This window comes from Rattus norvegicus, chromosome 10, assembly GCF_021556685.1.
Source record: "Rattus norvegicus strain SHRSP/BbbUtx chromosome 10, alternate assembly SHRSP_T2T, whole genome shotgun sequence".
Lineage (NCBI taxonomy): Eukaryota > Metazoa > Chordata > Mammalia > Rodentia > Muridae > Rattus > Rattus norvegicus.
The window spans coordinates 50,921,100-50,944,293 of record NC_141543.1 but is presented as its reverse complement, the minus strand read 5'-3'; the positions used below and the strand labels follow the sequence as shown (position 1 = coordinate 50,944,293).

General features: G+C 54.7%; 1 protein-coding gene across 4 annotated transcripts in view; it reads right to left on the bottom strand.

Annotated features, from left to right (window-relative positions):
* The window catches only part of Rai1 (retinoic acid induced 1), a 94,862-nt gene that overhangs the window by 8,662 nt on the left and 63,006 nt on the right, over positions 1-23,194 (bottom strand). For 3 of the 4 annotated variants that reach the window (XM_087571781.1, XM_087571782.1, NM_001271207.1), the window contains 1 exon segment: positions 737-6,257. In XM_087571781.1, coding sequence (XP_087427907.1) covers positions 737-6,241 — 5,505 coding nt within the window. In that variant the 5' untranslated portion in view covers positions 6,242-6,257. 4 annotated transcript variants of the gene reach the window in all.

Genomic DNA, 23,194 nt, shown 5'->3' with positions numbered 1-23,194 from the left:
AGTGGGCCTGGAGCCTCACTGCTCGGAGCCAGGGCAGAATCTGCAGAGGCAAGAGGTGGCCTTGCTGCCCTGAGGCCAAAACTTCAGGGAACATGGGCTCTGAAGTGGCCTCTGCCAGTCTCCTTGGCCTGAGGAACCTTAGCTGCAGCCATGGCTCAGAATGCTTTCTCCTTCCCAGACCTGTGATCCCAGAGATAGCCTTAAAGGTCAATAGGTGTAAATGTGCTAGGTCCTGTCACCTGGCCCCACATGGGTGGAGGGCAGTGCATGCTGCAGTCCAACGTTCTCTGAAGGGATGGATGGCTTAAAACTGGAGCTTCAGGGCTTCTGTGGCCAGGTAAGCCAGGGTTGCCCAGGACCAGGGTCCCACGCCTTAGCCACACGCTGTTTAGAAGCTATACCCTATGTCTCAGTTCAGGGGGAAACCAGGCTATCTTGGCATTCAACTCCAGAAGGACCCAGCAACTCTGGTTTGGGGTAGTATGTGTGGAGAGCGTGTTCCGCTGGGCCCCGTGGAGCATAGAAACTGTAACACATACCCTGAGACAAGATGGGTAAATGTGTCCTGCTGTAGCCCCAGGTGTGCTTCAACTGGCCTCCATATTCCCTCAAGGGACTCCAGGCTGTACTCTTTGGCCATGGGCAGGAGTAACCCACAATAAAGGCCTGGAGACACTTCAGCCAGCCTGTTGGTGCTTCAAAACCCCTATCCCACCCCAGCTGTCTAGCTTCTTACCATGTCCACAGCTACTTTCATGGCCTCCTGCAGCCCAAAGAGCTTCCCGGCCACCAGGTACACCCCGCTGGTCCACACAGCACAGGCCTCATGTACCCAGTGCTCTTGGGTGTCCCCACCAGGTTCTGCAGGGGCCTCTTTGCTGCATTCATGTTTGCGGCTCTTGTCAGCTGGGGCCACCTCCTCACCCCCGTCCCCCTGACCATCACAGCAATAGCAACTCTGCAGCCGCCTTGACAGGCCCCGGGCACTGGTGCGCAGGGAACCCTGCTTGGCAGGGTCGGCTGGGCCATCAGGCCTGGACAGCCTCCCCAGGGTTGTGGTGGTAGTGATGGTGGTTGTGGTAGGGGTGGCAGCCGTGGTGCTGGCTGCACATTCCAGGCCTTTGAGTGTTCTCTCCAGAGGCAGAGAGGCCTCCTCCAAGGTGCCCTCCAGCCGTACCTTCTCCTTGAGTTTTGGCTTCTTTTTTGGGAGGCAGTGTTCAGGGTAGTAGGGACCACAGAGGTCCCCAAGGTCCTTGAAATTGGCCGGGTTTTGGCAGAGGCAGCAGACAAGGCAAGAGGTACTTAGGGCCTTGGACACCACCGGCCCCAGATGCATGGTGGAGGAGAGGGGCAGGGAGGGCCTCGGCTGTAGCACAGAGCCTCCAGGGAATGTGGTCAGAGAAGCCCCAGCTGGTTCTGAGGAGGAGGTGGAAGAGGAGGCAACAGAGGATGGCTTCCAGTGAGGCTTCGGCTCATCCCCTGGGGAGTTGACAACAGTGCATATGGTGGTGTATGCATCTCGCTTCTCCACCCGCACAAAGGGCGAGAAGGCTGGGGTGCGGCTGTCTGCCCTCAGCCTCTTGCAAGAAGAAATGTATTTGAGTCGGATTTCAGGCTCTGCAGGATCCAGGGGCAGTACCTGCTGCTGCCTTCTCCGAGTGGCACGGCCTTTACAGGGTGAAGCATGGGTGGCCTTTCCTCGGCCACGGCTGAGGCGCTTCCGCTTTGAATAGCTGCTATAGCTGGCTTGGCCTGGCTGCTTCTGTGCCCTTGTCTGGGGCTGGCAGGGCCGGCCTTCTGGGGGCTGGGAGGCCAGTCCCAGCTCCTCTGTCTTTGGCTTCTTGCCTCCTCCACTGGAGTTGTCCTCACCTCCGCCCTGAGTGCTGCTGGCCCTGTCGTGGGGAGCGAGGATCAGAGCTTGGCCAGGACAGGGCCGCTTCTCCAATGGACCTTTGGAGGGTCCCAAGGCCCCAGTCCTGCCTTTCCGGCTCCTTTTCTTCGGTGCCCGGGCAGTCCCTAGGGATGGGAGGGTCTCCGGGGACATGAAGGCCTCAGCTTTGGGGCAGTCAGCAGCAGAGGACAGCTTCTTACTATTCAAGAGTTTACCTTTTAGGGACCTGCTGCTGGCTGGGTTTCTGCACAATGGGTCAGCTCCCGAAGCTGCTGGTAGCATTTGCCCTGCACCCATTCCTCCTACACCCTCTTCTGCCCCAGCTGGACTGCCCCCTGAACGTTTCTCAGGTAGGGCAGGGCTCCGGGGTGTCCCAGGAGGGGCCCCTGCCACTCTGCATGCAAGTTTCTTGAGACCAGGTGAGGTGATCTTCTGTACTATGGCCTCCAGCTTGAGGCCACGGCCCTTTCGGGGTGGCAGCACCTTGGTCCTCACAGCACTGGGCAGGGATGATTGTGTAGCCAACCCCAGGCATGCAGCAGGTGGCTCTAGGGGTGGGGGTGGGGGTGGCTCCCCACTGCCCCTGGGTCTGGCCCTCTGGGGTGAGGCCATCCTCCTTAAGAGGCCAGGGGAGCTCTCAGCCCTTTCCTCCCTCCCATCTACCCCACTTCCATTGTTGCTTCGCAGGATGAGGCTCCGCTTTTTGGCAGGGACAGGTGCCATGAAAGCTGACTTCCTTTTGAGTGTGTGGAGAGGCCTATCTGAAAGCTTGCTCCCTGTACCGGGCTTGGGTACTTTGCCCCGCTGGCTCATCCGACCTTCCTTCTGGGGCCCACTGGAGACCTTGAATGCAGTGGGTAAATGGTTGTTAGCAGGGGGCTTCTTGGTGGGACGGCAGTCTGGGATCCTGCTCTCTGAGGGCCGCCGCCGTTTGGCATGGAAGACCTGCTGGGGTTTGGTGCGAGACCGGAGGACCATGGACCGCTGGTCCTTGCCAGGCATGCCGGGAGAGTCTGGCTCCTTGGTTTTGGAGCCCATGGGGCTGCTGTCTGAGGCAACAGGCAGGGCAGCAGGGTTGCTGGGGCTGGATGCAGCCTTGGGTGACGGTTTTCCTACCCGCTTACCAGACTTGAAGGCAGCTCGCTGTTTTCCTCCCAGTTTGTCAGGAGGTGTGGGGGTGGTAGTCAGGCCTGGAGGTCCAGGAGTTTGGGGCTCACTCAGAGCTGTGAGAGAACGGGTACACATTCTGGGGAGCCCTTCTGACAGTCCCCGGCCTGGGGCCCCGGCCCCCTCTGCCTGACCCTGTGGGGGCCCCGTGCAGGACTCTGGGAGCAAGAGGTCTTTGGGAAGTGCTGGCGCCCTGCATGGAGAGTCTTCCGCCTCAGGCAGCCCCCGGTGTACTCGCCGGCTCCGTAAACTTTTACCCCGTGGCACAGGCTCTTTCTTCGCAATGGGTCCCTCGGGTACGGCGGGCGTGTTAGGCTTTGGGGCCAAGGAGCCCTGTGAAGTGCTGGCGCTACCTGGAGCTCTCTCCAGCTCTGGCCCTTCTCCTGGCTTCATATGTGACAGGGAAGATTCAAACCAGCTTTGGACCTTTGATTCGGCACCCACGGAGGGGCCCAGAAGGACTGCGGGCTCCCCAGAGAGGTGGCACGGAGAGGCCCAGCCAGCCTTGGTATCTAGTACCTCCTCTGCTTCCTCCTTGGTACAAATCAGAGGGGCCTTGGGGGACAGTGGGTCCTGCAGGCTGGGCCTCTGCTCAGGGCTCCCCAGCAGTTCACATAGCGAAGAGTATTCCTCTTCAGCTTCCAGATCCTCCTTCCTGCCAGGGGGTGGCAACAGTGGCAGGTCCCCAAAGTCAGCGGAGGAACAGCAATGCCGGCTATCCTCCAGCCACTGGTCGGCCTTGCCCACCTCGGGGCACTGCAGCAACCCACCCACTTCCTCTTTTACCCCATCTGCCTCCTGCTGCTTGAAGTCCCCAGACAGTGCAGCTGCTGGCTTCCCGATGGCATGCTCTTCCTGGAAGCCCAAGCAGGCAGAGGTCTCGTGTGCATCTGCCTTGCCCACACTGTCTGAGGCTTTTGCACCCTGCTCCAAGCCCTTGGTAAGCTCACCAGGGTGGAGGCCCCAGCGAGGACAAGCATCGCCCAGGTTCTCCTCTGGCCAGGCAAAGGGGTTGGCACCATCCACTGAGCTGGCAGTGGTTGTATCTGGAAAGCAGTCAAATGCTGCCGTGGTGGGGTCAGGAGTGGCAGTCCCAAGCAAAGGTTTGGTGCCAAAGGACAGGGGACTGGTTGTTTTCTTCGGGTCAGTGGTGGCAAAGGCCACAGAGGGGTCTTCAAATAGCCCCGGGCTGAAGTCCTTGGTGCTGCCCCCCTTGTCCAGCTGCAGGGGCTCAGGTAGGGCTTCTGGCTCCCCCGGCTGTGACCATGATGTCTTAGCCACAGTGTCCAGGCAAGTGCTGTGGTTCTCCAGTGAGAAGGGTGGCTTGCCATTGTCCTTGGGCAGGCTGGAAGCCTCAGCCCAGGCCTTGTCAGCCTTCTCAACAATGGCTTCCTGCAGTCCCAGGATCTCAGAGGCCAGATCTTCCTGTGCCAGGGCACTGAGCAGCAGCCGTGGACAGTCCCGCTCGCCTGCCACAAATTTGGAGAAGCTATCCAGTGGCAGAGTACTGTGCAGGCTCTGGAAAGAGTCGTCAGACTTGGTGGACATGTCATCAGGTGAGGTCACAGAACAGGTGGACACAGACTCAGGCTTGGCCTTAGAGTTGCTGTTGACTCTGGCAGGACTGCCCCGGGCCTGGCTGCAGTAGAGGAAGCTGCGCTCTAGTGGGTCCTCAGAGCCACTCAGGTAGTCAGTGTCTTGTGGTTCAGCATGAGTGGACTGTGGTGTGCTACTTGGTGGCTCAGACAGTGGTGTGCCTGCTGGCTCAGCTGAGTAGCCACTGCCCTCTGGGCTACAATGCTGGCTTTTGTGCTGCTCTGGAGTCCTAGACACAAGGTTCTTGACCCCTTTCTTCTGTGGTATGGTAGCTTTGGACAGCAAGAGCTGTTGCACAGTATTGGAGATGTTTTCTACCTGTGAGGTGAGCGCTGTGAGACTCTGCAGGCTGAGATCTGACAGCAAGTTGTCAGGAAGCTTCTCCTTTTGCAGGGGCTTGCAGTTGCTGACCTGGGGGTCCACAGAGCTGGCAGCATCTGTTGGGGACGGGTTGAGCAGGGGCATAAAGTGGCTGTGGTCTGTGATGCCTGTGGGGAAGGCCCCAGTACTAAGCGGCTGCTGGCTATAAGGGAAGTTCTCCAGATTGGGCATCAGTGGTGACGGGGTGGAGCTGTAGGAAGGGGAGCGACCCACGGAGCGTGCAGGGGAGTGGCTGGAGCTAGGGCTGAAGGTCTGGTAATACTGTTCCGGAGTCCTGACAGCTGTGTCCGCTGGACAGTAGCCCTGGCCTTGCTGTCCATAGTGTTGGTACTTGGCGAGGTTCTGGTAGTGGAGTGTTTCCTGGGTGTGGTGCCGGCCTTGAAGTGCTTGCTGCTGCTGCTCATAGCCAAGGCGGCCCGGCTGGTAAGCGTGAAGATTCTGGACCCGTTGCCCTGGAGCCAGGCTCGCATTGGCACTCATCGGCCTGTCATGAGGCTGGGCAGATGGTGCTGTGCAGCTCTTGTATGAGTGGGCCCCCTGCCCACCACCCTGCACTGTTGGGGCATAAGTGGAGGAGGTAGGGAAGGACTGGGAATGCTGGGGAAAGTGGCTGCCCTGGGGGAAGGGCAGAGGGGAGGCAAGGTCATTCTGTGGTTTCTGCCTTTGGAGTTTGGGGTAAGCCAGGGGCTGCTGAGGCTGCGGTGGTGGGACATGCAGGCCGTGAGTCCGGAAGGGAAGTTGGGGGCCCTGCTCAGGGTACTGCCTGTTTGGAGGCACCACTGTCTTCTTCATCAAGTTCTCCTCGTACTTGCTCACTGCCCCTGGCAGAGGCTGTGGCTGCGGAGGTGGTGGCTGTGGGCTGCCCCAGGTCTGAAGCCCCTCCTCACCAGAGTAGCGCCCTGGGTAGGGGCTGCTGTCTTGAACATAGCTGGGGAAAGCTGGCCTCCCCTGCAGGGACTTGTTGCCTCGGTGGTACTTGTCTGCAGCTGCTGTGGCCACTGTGCCTGCAGGTGTACCAGTGCCGCCCTCATAGCCTGTATAGGGCTGAGGGTTGTAATAGTCCTTGGCCAGCAGCCGCTGTCGATCACAGCTTAGCCCAGCCTGACCCGGCTGCCTGTAGTTCTCCAGACGCGATGTCTCCTGTGAGGTCTGTGGGTAGTTTTGCTGTTTGCCATGGAAACCACACCTTTCTCGAAAAGACTGCATGACTCGGGCTGGTTATCTGTGAAGAGAAAGGATGGTGCAGAGGGAAAACAATTCAGAAGGGCCACGGTTTACTCTGTCTCCGCCAGCATCCCTCCCCGCCACCTTCCCACCAGCTGTGCACATACTGACAGCCTCTGGGTCTGAGAGGTGTGTTCTGATATCCTGCTTCCGCCCTGAGCTCCCACTGAAATGGATAGTCCAAACAGGCCGCGCAGATCAAGTCGCAGTGAATGGCCACTCCAGGCCCCTCTTGCCAGCTCCTCCTTTCTCGGCTTGTCTGTATTACCACGCCCAGCCCTTGTAGACAGCTCAAAATCATTTAGCAGAGCAATTCCACTGTTCCCAGGGGCCCTGCTGGATCCCATCATCTTAGTCTTTGTGTAGCCGTACTTAAGCATGACTCAGCCACACCGGGTACCCGTGAGGACCCCCTCCCCAGTTGAGGAGAGGCTGCTTTCCAGACCTGCAGTAACTGCCACACAGGGATCCACACATGTACAGAGGACCTATCAGCACATGTACGCACGTTCATACCCTCCTCCCCTGCACTGCCATCTGGACTCTGTCCCTTCTGGCAGATGTTGACTGGGGGCTGCTAAGCCAACTGTCCACATAAAGCACCCCCTCCTCTGACTCCTGGGGATGAAGGATGGTAGCACCTGCCTCCTGTTCTCGGGATCATAGGTGCATAAACAGATTATGTAGTCCAGAGTGTGGGGATGCATACTAATGGGGGACAAAGACATAGTCCCCTGGCCACTGGAGAGCATTCTACCCTTCCTCCTCTCAGTCCCTCCCTGCTGAGCCACTCCCAACTTTCCCAGGTCAGACAGCACTGATATGGGAGCCAGGGGCAGGTGTTCCAGAGGCTTTTGTGCAGAGTCAGAACCCAGGCTTGTGCATCTCTGCTAGCTTCCTTCAGCTGACTGGCTTTGGTTACCCCAGCAAATCCTCAGTGGTGAAAAAAAAAAGGAATGCCCCCAAGCTCTGGAGAAATCACAAAGAAGGCTGGCTATTGGCCCTGCATCCCACAGCCTCAGGGTTTACCAAGCCACCACGCAGGCTGAAGGCAGGAGGTCCAAGCTCTCTGGGTCTGAGCAGCCCAAGCCCCTAGGAGAGAACTGGACTTTCTAGTTCTTGTCCCAAAACACACTAATATGGAGGAGTGGTCTGCCACAGACCACAAAGCCTTCAGGGTTTTGCTTTGTTGGGAACTAAACGTGGGGGAGGAGGTATGTGCTCACAGAAACAGAGGTGTGAAAGGCAGGAGTGGGGAGCTATTGGTAGGGAGATCCAGCCTCACTTTAGTCTGGATCCCACAAAGGTGGTTTCCTTCCTTTGTCTGGGAATTGACCCAAGGAAGGGGGCAAAAGGGCTCCATCCAGCTGAACAGGGCATCCTCAGGCAGACAGGCAGCCTCCAGAGCTCAGAGCAGTTCCACTGCCCCAGCTACCCCTAAGACAACTTCCCTCCTCTCCAGATTGTTAAAGCTTCTGCTATCCCACCCCCAACTCATCACATGTCTCTAACCCTTCACTAGGACAATGCCCACATGCCCTTTGGATCTACTTCATTCCAGTCCTTGTGCTTTGGATGAAGCACCAAGTGGTGCCTGGTGCCTCCTGCCCTACCTCCTAGAGCAGGGCACACTCTGGATGCAGGTGGATGCCACTCCTGCTCAGGATGGCTGGTGGGCCACTTCTAAGACCAGGACATAAAATGCCAGTTCCCTGCCCATCCTGGGTGTGTGTTTATAAGCCAAGAACACACAAACCCGGACTGCTCTGAAAGCTACATCTGCCTCCCTCATATATCTGCACAAATTACATTTCGGTTTTTATTAGTCCCAGATCACTCTCATTTCCTGCTGAGTGTCCTGTGGACATCATTAACATTTCTACGGCTGGAGTTGTGTGTGTGTGTGTGTGTGTGTGTGTGTGTGTGTGTGTGCATGCGCACGCGCATGTATGTATGTGTGTGTATGCCCTTGCAATACATTCCCCAAAATGCATTACCAGAGACATTATCTAAAAGGAGGGGAGCCATGAACAGTGTCCCCTCCCTGCCTGCTCTGTCCCTGCCCCATCTAATCAGTCCAGCTGCTGTGCCTTTTAATTTTCCCACACAGGATTACAGGCCGGCTTCCCGATGCACACAGGCAGCTGGATGTGGAAAACATCTATCTCTAAGAAAAGACAGTTCAATTAAAATCTCAGAGGCCCAGTGCCTGTTGGAGGACAGAGGCAGAAACATGTGCCCCAGCACCACCCTCCAGCCCTGGCAGAGGGAGGGACAGAAACAAAGGCTGAGGCATGGTGGCATCTTAGCTGCTGGCCACAGAAGTACTGCGGGCTCTGCCAGGAGGACATAGGTGCTGCCTCTTTAAGGCTTGCAGTGGGCTCTGTTGTTATTAATTATTGTGATTATGATTATTTTTCAAGAGCACCAGGAAAGGATATGGAAGGGATGAGAAGCAGATAGCGAAGGACCAGTATGGGCAGCATCAGGAGAGCAGATGGAAGAATGGATTCCCCATAGGTGATGGTGACCTTTCAACATGGAGGAAAGAGGAAGGGAGATGGCTGGAGTAACAGCAGTAAGGTTTGAGAAGGGAACCTTGCCCCAGCTTCTGCTCCTCCCCCGTCTCCTGGGAAATTGCCAAGGCTTCCCCTCATCCAGCTTGGCAGAATCTGGCATGCAGCTGATGGGAATCCAGAGCAAGCCTTGTTGCCCTAGGGACATGTACTCCACCCTTGTAACCACTGCTTACTCCAGACACTGGATAGAAGAGTGTACCGGGCCTAGCAAGGCCAGATCTTCGTGGAATCTGATGGTGCCTGCAATCAGGATGAACTTCCTCTGACATTCCAGCAGCCAAGGAGGGCTTGACATTACAAGCCATCAACACAGTCACGAAGCAGTGCAGGAAGGAAGAGGGAGGTTGAGCCTCAGGCAGAGCCTTCTCCAAAGCCTCTGCGGGGGAGGGGGTGCTGCCACTGATGAAACCAGACCTTGCGTTTTATCCTGTTCCTTCTACTACTAAAGGGGAGGTTCATGTGGGCAAAGGATTTGCTTGTGACCCTAGATGAACACTGAAGACCAAACCCCTCTTCTGGACCGCACACCACAAAGTCCCACCCTGAAAGAGTGTCCTGGTATGACAGCAAGAATGCAGGGCTGAGCTCAGGACAGACAGACATATGCACAGGCGCCCACCTGCCTGTGTGCCTCTCTACAGCAGGCCAGACCCTGCCTGCAAGTCTGGCTCTGTATTTCCGTGCTACTAAGGACAAATCCAGGGCCTTTAACTTGCTAAGCAAGGTCTACCGCTGAGCTGTACCCTAGTTCGCAGCAGGCAATCCTGCCTAGTATCTAACCAGCCTCTAGTGAAGGGTCATTAGTCCCATCAGTGAGATGGGTATCTCCCAGTGGGCCCTATAGGAATGTCATCCTGAGGGACAGGGGAGACAGGTGAAAGGAGAGGTGGGAAGAGGCACCTTCCTCTTCACTAGCAGCCCCCCCAGCCACTGGTCCTCCCACCTTCCCACAGTTGTTTAGAACCTGATTGGTAGCTTAGGAAAAATTGAAAGCCTAATCCACTCAAGGCCTCAGAACCAGAAAGGAGGTATTTATGGGGCCCAGGGATCCTGAGAAAAGACAGATGTTCATGGAGCAATGGGTAGGTGAGACCCCAAGGGCCTCCCCATCAGTTATGGAAGAATAATAAATGTTAAGACTTGGAGGCTGGGAGAGGGCTTAGTAGGAGGGCTTGCTGTACAAGCCTGAGGGCCTGAGTTTGGAACTCCAGCACCCATACAAAAAAAGCTGAGCAAAGCAGGCTGAGCCTGCAACCCCAGTAACAAGGGAAAGGGGGATAGAGAAGGAAGAGGAGGAGAAAACAGGTATTGCCTGATCTTGCAGGATAGCTAGTATGGGAGCAGTGAGACTGTCTAAAGGGAATGAGACAAAAAGCAACTGTCAGTAGAAGGCATCAGAGGTCTCTGTCAGTCTTTAGGGCTGGGCTTGTCTGGGAAGCAGGGATGAATCTTCATGGAACCCACAGGAACAGTCAGATTCCACTGGCCTTTGAGACTAGGCTAGACTTCTTGGGCTAGGGGCTAGCATCAGGAAGAGACTGAAGGATGTGCTTAGTACAGGGTGGTGGTGAGGCAGCTCTACCCCAAAGCACGAGCTCTCAAGACCGCCCCATGTTGGTAACATCGTTTTTACACTGCCTCCCGCGGCCTCCCTGCAGATCTGGGGTCCTGAGCAGCCAGAGCAGGCGGAGAGATAAGTAGCAGAGATAGGGTTGTGGTTCAGGCATTTTAGAACTCTTGCCGAGCATGCAGTCAGTATGTCCATCACTGAAACAGAAAATTAACAGGACATAGTGGCATAAACCTGTGATCCCAACATTTGGAATCTGAAGCAAGGGTATCAGATCTCAAGTTCAGGACCAGTCTGGCAGGTTAGGCATAGCGCTCAATGGTAGAGTATTTGCCTAACATTCATGGGGCCTTAAAGTCAATTACCAAACGCTGCAACAAGTCAGCCTGGGTGACACAGGAAAACAAAAACAAAAACAAAACAAAACAAAACAAAACAAAACAAAACCGGACCCAGCATCTTCTGAGGCTGGGGACCTAAGAGGCTGAAACTGAGTTCTCTGGAGGATGTGTGAGAAGCGGCTCGGACTCACCATCCCTGCCATGCTAGGGCACTGGAGTGAGATGTACCACCATGTCATCAGCCCTGCCTGCACCAGTTCTTTCTCAGACACAGCTCCTCAGCATCTCCTACTGGGATGCAGTAGTCACAGGCTGGACGCCCTCAGTGGCAGAAACCCATAGTCCAGCTGGTCATGTGCCTATCAGGGCTGTCTTCTCTGTAGCGACCTCCACTGCTACTCTTCGTCGGTCTCTTGTGGCTACTGTGGGTCATTTTATTGACCATCCAACAAAAGGCACCACTGCTATCTGTCTAAACAAGGAAGAAAAAAAGGCTGGCCTTGCCCATCAAGTCCAGCTCAGGCTGGCCTGCCCTCACTGGTGCTACCCACAGACAGGGCCTGAGGATCAGGGGTCTGTCTAGAGGTAGCTGTCAGGTGGTTCCACACTGCAAGCCCCAGCAGTGCCTTCCTTATAGAACACTGAACTCATCAGTACAGCTGTGTCCTCTCCACTTCATGTGCCCAGAAAGACCAGGACTTAACTTACTTGTGGAAGAAGTAGCAAAGAAGTGCTAAGCTAGCAGCAGCCTGTCTAAATGCCACTGGGGCTTTTGACCTTGGGCAAGCCTTTCACCTTCACGGACCTCAAGGCCTCTGTGTCAGTTGTCCCTTTTGCTAGGAAAACCACTCCAAGACACCCATGCGACTCTACCTGTGTCCCTGTTATTTAAAATGACACCCCTTCTGCTCCCTTCTGCTTCTTCGGAGCACTTACCGTTCAGCCTTATTACTAGTTTCCTCTCGAATGAGAAAGTTCCAAAGGATCAGGGGTTTTGCCTGTTATTCATAGCCATGTCCCCACTGCCCAGAACAATAAATATTTATCAAGTGAATCATGCTCCAATGCCACATTAACACTGTGAAACTAAGTCCAGACTTAGAAGTCAGCAGCTGATAAGACACAGCGTACTCAGGCAGGGCCTGAGAGGCACAGCTAGCGCCACAGGTCTGCCTCATACATTAAACACAGGCCTGTTCTTGAGGATAGACAAAGAGTCCACTTTGGAGCAAAGTCGTCAGAAGACAGTTGGAGGAAGGCTGTACATACTGGTCCCAAGAGAAGTGGGGGTGACAATGTACCAGAGCAGCCTTTTCTTAAAGCGGTTACAAGTCAGAATGTACAGTAGGGATATTTTTCCTTTTCAAAAAGGTTACCAGGGCTGGCAAGATACAGTGGCTTAGTGATCGACTTCCTCCTCTGGAACCCACAGTGGAGAGAACCAGCTCCTGGAAGTGGTTCTTACACTTACACACACACACACACACACACACGGAACACACCCAGATTTAAAAAAAAAGTTAACCAAGTCTCAAGGGTTTTTATTGTTGTTATTTAAGCAGGGCTAAGTTTAAAAGGAACATCTGTGGGCTTTCACTTGACCTCAGTCCCAGGTGTGAAATACTGACAAAGTGGACACCACCCATGTCCTGCCTTCTTGTGCTGGGGACGTGGGTACTCAATGCAACAAGGAGCACCTAGATGTTCTCTCCAGAGCAGCAGGCCATGGAGGAAGGTAGCATCTTGGCCCAGGCAAACACTCAAGTGCAAGGTGAGTGACCTGGGTGCAGGATGGAGCTCAAGAGCTAGAGGGAGGATTGTGGTGTGAGCACAGCTTGCAGAGGTGGTGTAGAGGGTAGCCCTGTAACATTCCACAAGAGACAGGTGAGGCCCCACCCCTCCCCCTCCTGGGACCCCTGCCAGGCTCCCATGTGGGGCTCGACAGCAGTAATTACATAATTAATGGTACAATGAGCTGTCTCCCAAGGATGAGAGCCTGAGTATAGACTTCAGAGTTTGCTCTTAAGTTCCAAAGCCCTCTCTGCCCCAGCTGCCCCTGTAAGTATTGCTCTGATGGGGACCAAATGGGACAGAGGGACACTATAGGCTTTGTGCTTATCGCAGTATTTATTCTTCGTCACAGCCTCAGAGGGTGAGGACCACAGAGCAGTTTCCCCAGTGGGTAGGGAGTTGGTGGGCAGGACATAACCCACAGCTAACTGGGAAGAACAGCAGAGTCTGCACTCTTCCCTCTGCAGCCTTTAGTGTTGGTGCCCACGGGCTCTAGAGCCCGGTTTGGCTCAGCAAAAGTCCAGGTGGAGGGTGAGCAGAGTGCAGAGCTGAGGTTCCAAGGGAATGTGGGCTACGTGTGTAGTCTGCCATGATGTTGCTGAAGGGCACCCGGGGACAGGAAGAAGAAAAAAGACGAAGCAATCAAGTGGCTGCCCTCCTGAAGCCGGAGGCAGCAAGGTGGCGTCCAGAAGCAACTACCTCTGCCAGCAGCTACTGTCTACCTTGGTCTAGTTCTGAGTTCAGCCGCTATGGCCAGTGGTCAGGATAGCCTGTTTCAGGGTACTGGTCCCTGGTGCTTTCATGGCAGCTCTTCTTGTGTGCTCATGGGTAGTCTAGGTCTGCTCTCCCAGTAGTACCAGCAGAGGGGTCTCTGGCTTATTACAGATAGTCCTGTTTGCAACCTCCTCAGAAGACAGCTTTGGCATGGAAAAGCAACCAGTCCCAGGAACAGGGCACATCCTTCCTCAACACTTCAATCCCAACTCAATGGAAACCGGGACTGGGTCAGTGAGTTGTCCACCAGGCTCAGCACTTATGTGCTCCGAATGCCTCTCTGCCACACAGAAACTGAGAACATGGCTTTCCTACTCTATACCCTAGCAGGGAGAGATCTTGCTGCCTCCGGGAGCCTGGGTAGAACCTCCCCTGCTGCCTGCCCCAAGGGCTTCTCACTGCTGCACGCTGACAGCCTGGGAGGTGCAGCCCTGGCCCCCTCCCAGTGCGGGTTCCATATGGGGGAGCAGGGCACCAAAGCCCCTCCTGCACCGGCCCCCAGGGGAGGAAGCCGCCTGTCAGGCCGCCTCGGCGTGTCAAATCCTCTTGCTGCCTAATTGTGAGACGGCGGCGTTTAAAGAAACGCTTTTCTGGCCGCCTGCCACACCGCAAACTGCTTGGTATAATTTTATTATTAAGGAGAGAGAAAAAGAGAAGGGGCTGGAGGAGAGAGAAAGGGGAGAGCAGAGGAAATTGCTTCGTCCAAGTCAGCTGGTGGAGTATTCCGCTCAACGTGAAAGCGGGGACAGCTTTCCAGTTGGCAAGCTGACTCCGTTAATTGCGCATTCAGTCTCTACTTAGGGTAATTGGAACGGAGCGGGGCCTAGCTCCGACAATTAGGGTCTGCGACTAGGCCATTAACCCTTTCCGCAACCAGCCCCCGCCCCATCCACACCGGGCGGGGAAGGGCGAGGGCGAAGACCCCACATTTAGGCGTGGGTTACAGCAGGGTACTGCCTAGGGAACCGCGCGAAGGGTGGGGTCTGCGGCCTCTCCGCCGATGCTACAGATGTTTCGGCCATGTAAGACAAAGGCAGAGCGCGGCTGTCGCCGGGAGAAAATCCGCAGGACTCCCTCAGGGGCAGGTAAAATTTCACCTTCCATTGGTATTCCCCTCCCCCTCCTCGTCTCCCGGCTTTCCGCCAATCCGGAGAGGGCCACCAAAGACGCCGCGACGCCTCCTCCGCAGCCCAACCCACTGACCCCAGCAAGGTCACGGCGACCTCCGGCACACCCGCCCGTCCTCAGCCACAGATCCGCAGGGACTGTGGGCGCCCGTAGAGGAAGGGGGCGCTGCGCTTGCCACGAGGCAGAGGCAGCCAGGATGCTCCCCGCCTCCCTCCCGCCTGCACCCGGACCTGGGGGCGGCCCCCCAGCCTCCATCATTCATTTTCCTGATTCCCGCTGTAGCCGCCCTCGGAAGTCAGCCGAGTGAAGCAGCTGTTCCTTGCACACTCCACTTGACCAAAGATGATGATAAATGAGGCCAGGGCTGCGTCAGGGACGCGGCTGCAAGGGCCGTGCAGAGAGAGAAGTGGGGGCCTATGGCCCCCCTCGCCCCGTTCGGTTAAGTGCGCGTCCGCGAAAGACAGCGTCCGAGCTCTCCCCACCCCCGCCCCGCAGACCTTCTCGCAGGTCCGCACCCTTCCCCGAACGCTGGGGTCCCCGCAGCGTCCTCGCCTCCGCGCCCCCAGTCAGCGCACCCCAAACCTATTAACGCTCGTAAATAATGCATAAAGGAGCGCTTCCTACAGCCACTCAGGGTGCGGGAGGGGCGGCAGCCAGAAGCGTGAGGCTGGGGAGATCGCCGCGGGCCGGACCGAGGGGCTCGGGCGCGCGGCCCCGCACACGTGCAGCCGTGGCGTGCAGGCGGCACCCCGCCCGGCGGCGGAGGAGGGGAATCCCGCGCTGCCCTCCCCAACGCCACCTCCCCTGGAGTCCTCTGGCACCGAACGAGGCGAGAGAGTGCGCGCGAGCTTCCCAGCCGAAGAGGGTTATTTTTAACCTGCCCCCCTTTCTATATCTGCCTCGGCGATGCGCGCCCGCCCGCCCGCTCCAGCAGCCGAGGACGCGGGCTCCTCACCTCGCTCGCAGGCTCCGGACTCTGCGCCTCCCCCGGCCCAGCCCCCGCCCTTGCGCGGGCAGAGCGCCGTTACATCTCAGCCTGGAAAGGGCCGATTAGGAGCCGCGTGCCTTTCAGCTAAATATCGGAACCGGGTGGGATGGGGGCGGGGAGCCGGCGCTCGTCCCCTCGCCTCCCTCGCTCCCTCCCACCCTGCGCGGAGTGGCGGTGCGAGGCGGCTCCAGCTCCCCGATAGCCTGAAACAGTCGGTCGGAGTACCGAGTCCCCCTGGGGTTCTCGGCCTGGTCTCAACATCCTCTAGTTCGCAGAAGCTGGTGCTCCCAAATGCACGACCTCAGGGTGCAGCGGCGCCAAGCGGGGCGCTGCCACCCCCACCACCAGTCCCCTTCCTTAAGTCACTAGACAAATAAGCCATTTCAACAGCAATGGGCAGGTCTTGCCGGAAACTTCAAAGCAAGCCCCTTCCTGAGCCAGGGTCTGGGGACGTGCCAGCAGCACACAGGAAGCTCGCCAGATCGGTTTACTCCCTCTAGTTGGTCTGCCTAGGCTCCCCCTAGGGAGAACCCCACTTTGGCTCGCCTTCTTCAGACCCTTTCCTTCCTCAGTATGAGGTCGCAGGAAGTTCAAGTCCGTTGTGGTTGCCCTGCTCCCCGAAAGGCCACTTCATTCCGCCCTCTTTAGAAGAGGTGAGCATCAGAGGGGCAGCCAAGTCAGGACCAACTCCAGGATCTGACTGAATCCCTCAAGTATCCTGACATTTTCCAGACTGTTCCTAACCCAATTCCGGGGTCTTAGGAGAAACCTTTAAGGAGAAGGTAACCGGTTAGCTGCAGTAGCGAGCAGAGAAAGTGGTAGCCATCCCAGACACAGAAACCATGGGGTTTCTACTAATTCTCAACATGTGGGTCAAGATCGCATCACAGGGGTCACCTAAGACCATTGGAAACCACAAATATTTACATTACAATTCACAACGGTAACAAAATTACAGTTATAAAGTAGCAAGGAAAATAGTTTTATGGCAGGGGGGTCACCACAACATGAACAACATGAACTGTATTCAAGGGTCCCCACCTTAGCAAGGTTGAGACCAATCGCTTGAGGCTTAAGTCAGCTAGACAAAACAAAAATCAGGTTTTTGAGGGGCTGGGCTTTTGGCTGGGTTCATCCTCAGGAGAGCCGCCAGGGGAGGTGAACATTAGTATGCAGATAAGTAGAGGCCTAGCAGGCCAGAGCACCTGGCAGAAGCAGAGGGAGGTTGATATCCCAGGGGGGCTGTGATGTACTTAGGTTGGGGCTCTAGATGGGAGGGGCCTGGAAGCCAAGGTGGGTTAGGAGCAAGAAGAGAAACAAGGTACTAGGGGGATGGTACACATTTGGCTCTGCCTCCCTCAGATCTGGAAAGCTCTTCCCAGCTCACTATATTGAACCAGAGACTGGTGTTGTTTGAAGAGACCACCAGAGAGAGGCCTTACTTCCCCCTCAACTACCCTTCAAGGTGTAGTGTCTCTTCTCATTTCCAGGATGGAAATGGCTCCAAATAATAGGAAGGCTGTTCCCGATTCCACTCTTTGTGGCCCCTGAGGACAGTGCTGCAAGCTGGGCTTCCGGCTGGAGACCCAGAGTGAGCGATTCCTAAGGGTAGAAACAGATGCACTGGCATGAAATTTCAGAACACTGGTCTTCTGGGGAGGGGAAAAGGGACTGGTGAGGTGTCACATGGCCAAGCCACTCTGTCAGGATCTCTTGGATAGACTGGATTCCGCAGCTCTCTTTTATTCACCTGTAGACTGAATCTCCTCCAGCAGCACTCTTCCAAATATGTATGGCTGTTGTGATAAGTAAGGTACAAATTCATTAGGGGTTACATGTTCCCATGGGGTGCTATTTTGCTCCAAGAGACTGGTGAATGCTCTGATTTTGATCTTCTGGGTTCTCAAGGTAACGTACTGGATTTGTGGCTGCTGTCCTTACAGGAGAGCTTCCATTTGTGTCATGCTGGTAGCTGCTCTGACACAACAGAAACACAAACTACCCTTAGAGAGGGAGCTGGCAGCCCCTGCTTTAGGGGCAGCCTGGATAAACTTCCTGAGGACCTTCCTCAGCCCAGGTAGAAAGCTGGCTGATTACTCTCTCCAAACAGCCACGAAATGGGAAGGTATTTAAGAGGAAAACAAAGCCTAGGCAGCTGGGCCCAGCACCTAACTGCCTGGAACATGGCTCTTGTTTCACTCAGAATGAACACAACACTTCAGCTCAGCCTTGAGTGCTGGTTCTGTGCCCAGGCTCAGGCCCGAGTCTGGGTCCAGGCCCCCTTGGACCTTGCCTCTGAGTACATCCAGGCTTTCCAGAACTCTCCCTGGCTTCCAGACCATCACTCACACAACTAATTTGGCCTGACTCACAGATGCCTCACGTTGGAAGCCTGTGGGAGGATTCCGTACAACTGGTAGAGAATGGCAGATTGTGTCTATTCCTAAGGAGCTCCAAAGGTCAGTTCAGGCAGCCAGGATACTTTGAGAGGTCATGGGGCCTGGAGTTGTGTGAAAGATGCAATCCCTCCATATCCACCATGAAGCCCTGGCAGTGAGTGGCTGAGGGTTCAAGTGCCAGGCCCTGTACACATTTATGGGTAAGCTTGGGCACTTAACCTCTCCATGTTTCTTTTCTTTAAAAGATTTATTTATTTATTAAATATAAGTACACCGTAGTTGTCTTGAGACAGAAGAGGGCATCAGATCTCATTACGGTTGGTTGTGAGCCACCATGTGGTTGCTGGGAATTGAACTCAGGACCTCTGGAAGAGTAATCAGTGCTCTTAACCACTGAGCCATCTCTCCAGCCTACCTCTCCATGTTTCATGCTCAAGTTGTAAAAGATTCTAGGCATCCAAATGGCAGGGCTATTGTGAGGAGGTGGGAAGAGAACTAGATTTGGGCTCCTTCCAGTCATGCCTGCTCTTCCCTACACAGACAGACAGAGCTGGCCCTGTGGGTGTTCGTCAGAACACCACTTACTTGGCTTTCTTAGCATTAGGAGATAAAGGCATGGCACTGTCTCTGCCTGGCTGGCGAGAGTGAGGCACAGGAGACAGGAAGCCCCGGTCCAGATGGGGATGGGACATGTTCTACCTCTCTGGAGCACCTTCTGGCACTATGGATCCAAATAAAAATTCCATGTGGCCAGAGTCCTAGCCCAAAGTAATATGTGCAAGGTCAGTCACCTGCAGCAGAAAGAACTGGAGTCCTCTATATGTCTAGCCAAGGGAACAGCAACAAGGGGGGTAAAATTAAAAGAAAAAAAAAAACAAAACAAAACAACAACCATACAGGACTGTATGAGTGAAGCGTCATCCTGTAGGCTACTGGCTACCTGCCTCCACCTCCACATGACAGACGGACACAGGCTGCCTAGAGGACAACTTCCTGTGCTCTGTACTCTTTTTGGTACAAAGGACACTATGGGGGGCTGGAGAGATGGCTCAGCGGTTAAGAGCACTGACTGCTCTTCCAGAGGTCCTGAGTTCAATTCCCAGCAACCACATGGTGTCTCACAACCATCTGTAATGAGATCTGGTGTCCTCTTCTGGCCTGCAGGTATGCATGTGGGCAATAATAAATAAATCTTAAAAAAAAAAAAAGAAGAACACTATGGCCCCCGCAGGGCAGAGGTGAGCCTGACCACTGACTACACTGATCTTCTTGAGTAGGCAGGACAAGGAGAATCCCAGAACTGGTGTTCAAAGGCACTCTTGGTTTGTTTTTGTTTGTTTGTTTGTTTGTTTGTTTGTTTTTTGTTTTTTTTCCGGAGCTGGGGACCAAACCCAGGGCCTTGTACTTGCTAGGCAAGCGCTCTATCACTGAGCTAAATAAATCCCCAACCCCTCTCTTGATTTTTCTTAAGGTCCTTCCTCTCTCTTCTGTGTGGCTTAGCAATACACTTTCCTGTAATCTTTCCAACAAAGCATTTGTAAAATGTACAGGCAGATGCTGCCAGGGTTTGTGAACCCAAAGGCTCTGAGCTATGAGGCCTGCTAGAGATAAGGGATCAAATCCTACCCCTAACCTGAGCTGTGGGACTCTACGTAAGTGGAGACTAAAACAGACTATATAGACAGAGCTGTCAAGAGCAGCACAGGACATATCTGTCCCTTTAAAACATAAATATTGACATACTTTTTACAGTAAAAGTAAAGGATTGGAAACCCCAACTGGTCTTTGCTGGTGCAAAGGTGTGGCCAGGAAGACTGGAGTTCCTGGGCGTCACATGGGTCTGACTCTCATCTGCTCACTGCTATTCCCAACAGCAGGTTACTGTCAGGTACACTGCTTGGACACGAAGGCCTAGTGGCAGTGGCCTGAGCATGATCCTGTCACATGTGACAACTCTAGGTGTCAACTCTGGGTGGCACTGACCTGACAGACTGGCCCATGGGCCTGCAGCCCCAGGCCCATGGGATGTTCTGGATAGCTTTGTGTTTCACTGTGATCTAGAAGTAGCTTTTTCTGCAGTGTCCTCACAAGAGTCTTTGGAAACAAACACGAAGTACCCAAGATCCTGAGGTTGACTGACTCTGTGGCCTCAGGTAAGTTACCCCACCTCTCCTAGCCTGCAACTTTTATCCTTTAAGTGGGGGCAGCAGTTAAGCATCCACATCATAGGACTGAGCTGAGAGCCACTAAGGAAAAGAAATACCTTGCTACCATCACACAGTGGCCGATAGATGTCACTGACCTTCCAGGCACCGACTCTGCTCTGAGCATCACCGCATCCTCGTTCACTACAGATGCGGCTCAGGGCATCTGTGTATTCATATGGGAGTTCTGACACTATCCAAACCGCGCTGGGATGGTGAGGCCCGAGGGAGAGCCAGGGTGCAAAACTCCACATGTGCCTGGGGGCGAGGGTCCATGTTCTCTGGCTGTGCCTAAACAATGTTTTCATCTCCAGAGAATCAGCAAGGACATAAGCAACCTGCTTCATAAAAATATACAACTAAATCCCAAGAGGCCAAAGGATATCTTGGGTTTAAATTGAACCCTGGCTGGCCCCAACACTCTGTCAGGGCAGGACCTACAGAAAGGGAAGGTCCTTTCAGGGCTGCAAGCTACCAATTCCCTTGTGGTCACTGTCTGGCACACCTGACCTACTGTCTTCTTGGCCACCTTTTCCAACTACAGGAGCTGAGCAGACAGACCATTTTACACACAGGGAAACTGAGCCCCATTCAAGGCTCTGAAGCTTACTTCCTGGGAGCTCCCAGTTTCCCAGTAGACTATCCATCCAGTCCCTCAATCCACTGACACCCTCCCATTCATCCATCCATGTATTCTCCACTCATCCATCAATTTTCCCATCATCCATCCACCACCCACCTACCCATCCTTCCACCTGAGAAGCAGTTCCCAAGTGTCTACTCTATGCTACATGGGTGCTAGGAACAAACCCGGCCAGAGACAGCAAAAAGATCAAGTAACCCTTGCAGAAGACAGTTGAGTGCTGATGTACAGACAAAGGCTGAACTTATACCCAAGAGGCTCCACCGGATCAGAGGGATAACCAGAGGAAGTCCTGAGTCTTGAGAGATATTCAGGAAACACTGAAAGAAAGGGAGGCAGAGAGGAAAGGTCTGAAAATGTAGTCTCTTTAGTTAGGTGTAGAAATGTGACAGGTAAGGTCCAGATCACAAATGTGCTAGGTGACAGTGAGCCACAGAGTGCAGACAAGAGCAGGATGACAACACTAGATCCATGCATGCTACGATTCATAGTAACTATAGTGACAAGTAAATGTGGAGGCCGGTTAAAAAGAGGCTGGGTTATCTCCTAGAGAACAGTGGTGCGGTCAGTCTGTGAACCTGCCAATACATATCTCCAACTCAAGTCTGATCTGCAACTCTTGGCGTGCCAGAACTAGGTAGGGCCAGCACCTAGTGTACATCAGCGTACATCTGAAGCCCAGAGAGGTCAAAGGGTCACATAGTGTGGGAATCAAAGTCTATCAAACCTCACCTCCAGCTCACCAGGCATGAGAGAGAGAGAGAGACAGAGACAGACAGAGACACAGAGACAGACAGATATCTGGGGCCCTCCTGCTGGCGGCCACCTTCCTCAAGTGTCCTCCTTGGTCTCACTGGGCAGTGGGAGGGAGAGCCACTCTTAAGAAAGGGTGATGGGAGGCAGGTGCTGGCACATAAAGGAATGAAGTTTCTTTAGTCAATGGTTGTGTGTGCCAGCCTGCTGGGCAGCTTTAAGGGCAGATAAAACCCCAGCTAGGAAGAGCATCCCAACTGGTGGGCATATGAAAGGTAAGCAGGAACCCTGGAAGATGCCACACACCTCTACGAGGGCCCTGCATGTTTTGTATTTGGTGCCCTCCTCTTCAGATACATGCCCGTTCTCCTAACATAACAGCTGGGTCCTGAGGCCACACAGCCTCCAGGGCTCCTTGCCCATTTCCCCCTCACAACCTTCAGAACCTCTGCCAGCAAAGGGCCTTCTCCCACACAAACTGCATTTAGAGACTGCCTGGTTGCTGTCTCCTAAGAGACTCAGAAGCACAGATCAGACCTCTGATGGACATGTTTGAGTTGGGGCCGGAGGGTCAAGCTGGAGAGCATCTCATGTTTGTTGAGTGAGCAAGTGAGTAGGTGGATGAAGGAAGGAGTTCTGCCCTCCAGCAAAGCCACCGGTGTTTTTCTTAGTCCCTGCAAAACATGATTCTCTGAAGCTTTTAAGAACATTTAGTTCCCAGACCCTCATCACAGTGCCTGGTCTGAATAACTCAAGTGGGGCCTGAGAAATATCAGGCCAGGCTCCTGTCTATATGCTAGATACCCCCAAAGACCTACTTCAGGACTCTGTTCTCCCCTGGGACCCCACCCTTTTCCAACTCAGGATCATTGGGAGCCTCCTTGACGGGAGCAAGGGCGGGGCAGGGGGCAGCATATCTGCAGAGGCAGAGGCAGAGGCACATGCCTACCCGTAGGCTGGTATCCCTGCAGCTCAGGAGAGCAGGGTGTTTGTCATCTGCTGAGGACTACGGGGATGGCTTAAGATGAAATTTAAGTCCATTAGTGCTTAGCTAACGTCATCAGCAGCAACAGCAAAAAATAAAGATGGCAGGGTACGGGAGCACATGAACTGTCAGGGTCAGCACTGCCTCCCCCTCAGACCTGGCTCCCACCCTTTGCAAGCAGGGCTGGGTCCCCTGTCCACCCAGACATCCAGTATCACTGGCAGCTCTGTCCCCTGCCCTGGCCAATGCTTGAGATTCAGCCCCTCGGTCAGCATGTGACCGAGGCCCGAGACCAGAGGTGGCAGGCTGAGGCATAAGAAAGGAATCTGCCAGGGAGCCTGAGTGTGGCAGAGACAGCAGCTCCTTAATCTGGTTCCTTTGATAACTTCTGTCTTTTTATGCACACACAAGGATCGCAGCGCTACCCTGCTCAGCCAGTCTCCCTGCAGCTAATGCCTGACAGCTCTGTTTATGTCTCCCCGTAATTCTGCAGCTTTATGCTTTTTTTTTCTTTCCGGGGCCATTAAGCTCACAGCTACAGGCTCCATCTCCTGCTCACCCCCCACCCCCCACTCCTGCCTTTGTCCTTGAGGCCTAGATGCCCTGAAGCTCTTTGGGAGATAGGCTGTCCCCTCTTGGCTAGTGGATAAAGATCCTGAACCCCAGACCTTGTCTGAAGGCCAGTACACAAGCTCTCCTGATACCGACTCCTGAATCCTCCCATCACGGCTATGTTGGCCTGTTCCCAAGGCGGATGGATTCCACAGCTGGCGGCCGGAT